The 4641-nt window shown below is 49.6% G+C and overlaps 1 protein-coding gene across 2 annotated transcripts; it reads left to right on the top strand.

Moving 5' to 3' along the window:
* The first annotated feature begins 466 nt into the window (after nt 1–466).
* On the top strand, nt 467–4268 carry Gpr88 (G protein-coupled receptor 88). 2 transcript variants are annotated; one of them, XM_028757410.1, is made up of 2 exons: nt 467–841; nt 1214–4268. In XM_028757410.1, exon 2 carries the CDS (start codon nt 1286–1288, stop codon nt 2438–2440), a length of 1155 nt encoding a protein of 384 aa, XP_028613243.1. In that variant the 5' UTR covers nt 467–841; nt 1214–1285; the 3' UTR covers nt 2441–4268. The 2 variants fall into 2 exon arrangements, with proteins under 2 accessions (XP_028613243.1, XP_028613244.1); XM_028757411.1 differs by having other exon boundaries at nt 581–841; nt 1217–2440.
* The last annotated feature ends 373 nt before the right edge of the window (nt 4269–4641 follow it).

The raw sequence follows: 4641 nt of genomic DNA, 5'->3' as shown, positions 1-4641 counted from the left end.
TCATCCTACCGAAACACAAGTCAAGCTTTGGAGAGGTGTCTAGCGATGAGAAACGAATTGAAATTATGATCTGAACTACTCACATCCTACTTTGCTAACTGGGGGGGGGAGGGGCTGAATTTCAACTCAAATGTAAAGTAATTTTCCCCGAAATCGTACTGGAGTGTATTTATCTCTGAGAAAAAAGTCTTGCCTCCAAGATGATTCAGATGGAGATGAAATTTTACTCTAACATTTAAAGGAGAAGAAAAAAAAGGAAGGAAAAAAATCAGACAGAAAAATAAGAGACAGAATGGAGAGAGAGAGAGAGAGAGAGAGAGAGAGACTTGCTAACCACAGGATTCTCTGAAAAAAGGGTATTTTTTTTCTCTCTTTTACAAGTTAGCAGTTACTGAATTATTCATGAAGCACGGAAAGGCTGTCTTCTCCCTGGGTGATGGATAACTGAGCAGGAGAGCGCTCCAAGTGGGTTTGCCACATCAGCCAGCACTCTTGCTTGGAGCACAGGGTGCGCTCCTCTCCAGCTCAGCTTCTGCTCTTGCAGTCAGGCATCCTCGCTGCGGCTGCCTGCCTGCTTGCCTGTCCACCCTCTTGGGCTTGGAGCCTACCACTTGACTCTCTCCAGCTCTACTGCCAGCTGAGAGACTCCCCACAGCTGCTGGCTCCTGCCTGGGACCATGTGTGCGGATGCTGCATGGGAGAAGCAAGGCGCTTGCTCCTGGCATGGATCCCAGCTTAGTTTCTCCTGCTGACTTCTGGACCACAGATGCTGCTGCTGAGGAGGTATTTCCTGGCATCTCTCCCTCTGCTATCACCAGCTAAGGACTGGCCCCAAATCAAGGTACCTCTACTCCCTCTCCTTGGCGTTTTCCCCAGCTAGGATATCTCTACTTTCTCTCGGTAAAGAGGGCTCCGGTTGGCAACACACATTCCCAAATTGTGTGTGTGTGTGTGTGTGTGTGTGTGTGTGTGTGTGTTTGGGAGAAACTCTTCTTGGTATGGATATGACCTTAGGGCTTCCCTGCTGCTCGCTGAGTGTAAAGTGGACCTTCTCTGTCACTGGAGACATTTCTGAGGCAGGCACCTGTCATCTGCCACCCCTGTTCTCCTGTTCTCCTGTTCTCCTTCACCTCCCCCTTCCCCCAGCCCATTATTCGGCTTCAGCCTTTTGTGTCGGTGACTGCGGGCTGAAGAAATGTTTTTGTCCTCCCAGCAGGCAAGTGTCAGGATGGGCCACGCTACACGAAGCCAACGCTAGGGCGCGAGGTGTGAAGATTTGGCCAGAATGACCAACTCCTCCTCCACTTCGACCTCCACCACTACCGGGGGATCTCTACTGCTGCTCTGCGAGGAAGAAGAGTCGTGGGCAGGCCGGCGGATCCCGGTGTCTCTCCTGTACTCGGGGCTGGCCATCGGAGGCACGCTGGCCAACGGTATGGTCATCTATCTCGTGTCGTCCTTCCGAAAGCTGCAGACCACCAGCAACGCCTTCATCGTGAATGGCTGCGCCGCGGACCTCAGCGTCTGCGCCCTCTGGATGCCACAGGAGGCAGTGCTGGGGCTCCTGCCCGCCGGCTCCTCGGAGCCCCCGGGAGACTGGGACGGTGGCGGAGGCAGCTACCGTCTGCTCCGGGGCGGGTTGTTGGGCCTCGGGCTCACCGTGTCCCTTCTGTCCCATTGCCTCGTGGCGCTGAACCGCTACCTGCTCATCACCAGGGCGCCTGCCACCTACCAGGTGCTGTACCAGCGGCGCCACACGGTGGGCATGCTGGCACTGTCCTGGGCTCTCGCCTTGGGTCTGGTGTTGTTGCTCCCGCCCTGGGCCCCCAAGCCCGGAGCCGAGCCCCCGCAAGTCCACTACCCCGCGCTCCTGGCGGCCGGAGCGTTGCTGGCACAGACGGCGCTGCTGCTGCACTGCTACCTGGGCATCGTGCGCCGTGTGCGCGTCAGCGTCAAACGGGTCAGCGTGCTCAACTTCCACCTGCTGCACCAGCTACCGGGCTGCGCCGCTGCCGCCGCCGCCTTCCCCGCCGCCCCGCACGCGCCGGGTCCTGGAGGCGCCGCGCATCCCGCGCAGCCCCAACCCCTGCCGGCCGCTCTGCAGCCTCGCCGGGCGCAGCGGCGTCTCAGCGGCTTGTCGGTGCTGCTGCTCTGCTGCGTCTTCCTGCTGGCCACGCAGCCGCTGGTGTGGGTGAGCCTGGCCAGCGGCTTCTCCCTCCCGGTACCCTGGGGCGTGCAGGCGGCCAGCTGGCTCCTGTGCTGCGCCCTGTCTGCCCTCAACCCGCTGCTCTACACGTGGAGGAACGAGGAGTTCCGCAGATCCGTGCGTTCCGTCCTACCCGGCGTTGGGGACGCGGCTGCGGCCGCTGCGGCCGCCACCGCTGTGCCAGCCATGTCCCAGGCGCAGCTGGGTACCCGGGCGGCTGGCCAGCACTGGTAACACACCTTGCTCAGAGGGGCTTCCTTAAGCCACCTGCCGCACCGTCTCCTTCTTTTGTATATCCAGTCCCAGGGAAGATCCCAGGGAGAAGATTTTGCCTTCCTTCCCAGTGCAATACCTGAACCAAGGTCTTCCCCTAAATGGAGTCCCAATTGTGTGCGGCCATTAGACTTTTACCCTTTCGTTTCTGTGTTTTAAAGCACCCTTAGGTCCATCCAGACACCCAGACTGCAAGGACTTGTAAACTGGCATTTTAAAAGAACCAGTTAATTTATTTCAAGTTTGCTTTTGAAAAAGAGCTTTCATAATATACAACCCTTCCAACCTCCACCGTCTTATATACGAAGCGCCTTGTGTGAGTGTGCATGAGCCAAAGGGAATACCATTGAGAAAGACACTGTGTGTAGACAATATTCTAACCACACTTCCTTCTGTTAGACCTTAGTCTTTGTACATTGACCTCGAAGAGTGAAACCACAGGTGTGTATACCGGTGTGAATTGCCATTGAGACCTCAAGCCCTTTATTCTTAAAAGGGTTTTTTTTTTTATTGAGTCATTTTTGAAATGAGATTGACTCTCAAGCTAGTGAGGAAACAGACCAAATTTATTATTTACTCTTCTCTATTCGCTTCTAAGGTGGAAAGCTACCGACAAATGTTAAAGTGAAAAAATGTCAAGTTTTGGATGGTCTGAAACCAGAAATTGAATTTTGAGAGCAAAAAAAAGGGGGGCTATCTATTTTAGGTAGCAGTTTCACATTTTCTAAAGCATGCACATTTCTTGCTACCCACATTTGTAACCGATTTATTTGCCTCTGAGTGTGATCGCAGCTTTGAACATTCTGTACTATAATGGTTGCTAAGGAGAATGACTCCTGTAGTCTCTTTAAAATATCTCAATGCACATGATATAATTAAACACTAATACCATAATTGCATAGCTAGTGTTAGCTGCTATTGCATGCTCCTAGATGCTAGAACTTACTGGGCATGTGATACACAAAGCAATACCCATTAGACCATGACATTTTATTTCTTCTAGACACCAGAAGAAAAGGCCTTTTAATCATTTGAAAAGAGACATAGATGAACCTGTGGCTACCTAGAGTTCTTGTCTTGACCTAGTTTATGAGAAAACACCCATTTGGGGACTTTGTCTCTCAAACAAAACCAATGGTCAGGATGATATAATACACATTGGCTCCACAAAAGTATCTGTGCAGTTTAGGGGTTAAACAAGCCACATGTTAGGAAGTAACACTGTTCTACGTTGTTCATATATATTACAAAACACTTACTATTAGTGTCATGTCTGTTGAAGACAGAATCGTGCAGACAGCCGTGCAGAAGGGAAGTGTTTCAAATGGGACTCCGTTCTCCAATGTATGAGTTGAGGTTTGCCAGCTTCATCTTTGACTTCCTAAATGTATTTAGATGCATTTACAATGTACAAAAACCACGTGAACTCGTTTTACATAATTAAACAGAGAAGAAAGTAACAGGAGGCAAAGACTGATCTGTTATCCTCATAAAATCTGGGGCCCAATAGCCTCAGTTAACGGTATAATTCAGGAGCAAAGACAGCTTGCTTTGTTGCACTCTTGGACCAAGAATGGTAAGAACACTTGTATATTTGAAAAATTATGGAAGACACAGGAAACGTACATTTTGTAGTAAGACAAAATAAAATAAATATGTTTGTCACTAACAATACATTGGCAGTCATTTCATTAACCAAAATGTGTGCATGTGCCAGTTTTCTCCTACGAAGATGTCTTGTTTCCAGTTTCCTGGATTCAGATATTTAATTAAAGTGTAGATATGCTTCTTTCTTGGGTATCTTCTCTTTGTCTCTGTTTTAAGGATACTGTACCAGAAGACACTGTGTTCCAAAATACGACTGATACAAAGTGACTCCTTTTTGATGGCTGTAAGTTTGTTTTCAGTTTCTAAAATGCTTTTTACTTCACAGAGTTAGTTACATAAGCTCCTCACATTGGTCTGGGAAAAGAAATAGCTATGTTTTCTTTTTGTAAACCTTGAGGAATGGGTCATAAAGGTAACAGAGAGGTGGTGATTTTCGAAAGCTCTGTCAACAAGCTCTTCTAGTTAAGCATTGTCCTTGTTTCTCATGGGTGATGCAAACCAGTTCCCTCTCTGACCCTATAATGCTCCGCACATATAAAGAGCTTTGTGAATGA

This window comes from Grammomys surdaster, unplaced genomic scaffold, assembly GCF_004785775.1.
Source record: "Grammomys surdaster isolate TR1022 unplaced genomic scaffold, NIH_TR_1.0 126158, whole genome shotgun sequence".
NCBI classification, from domain to species: Eukaryota; Metazoa; Chordata; class Mammalia; order Rodentia; family Muridae; genus Grammomys; species Grammomys surdaster.
Note: the sequence above shows the minus strand (reverse complement) of the source record. Positions and strands in the feature narration are given on the sequence as shown.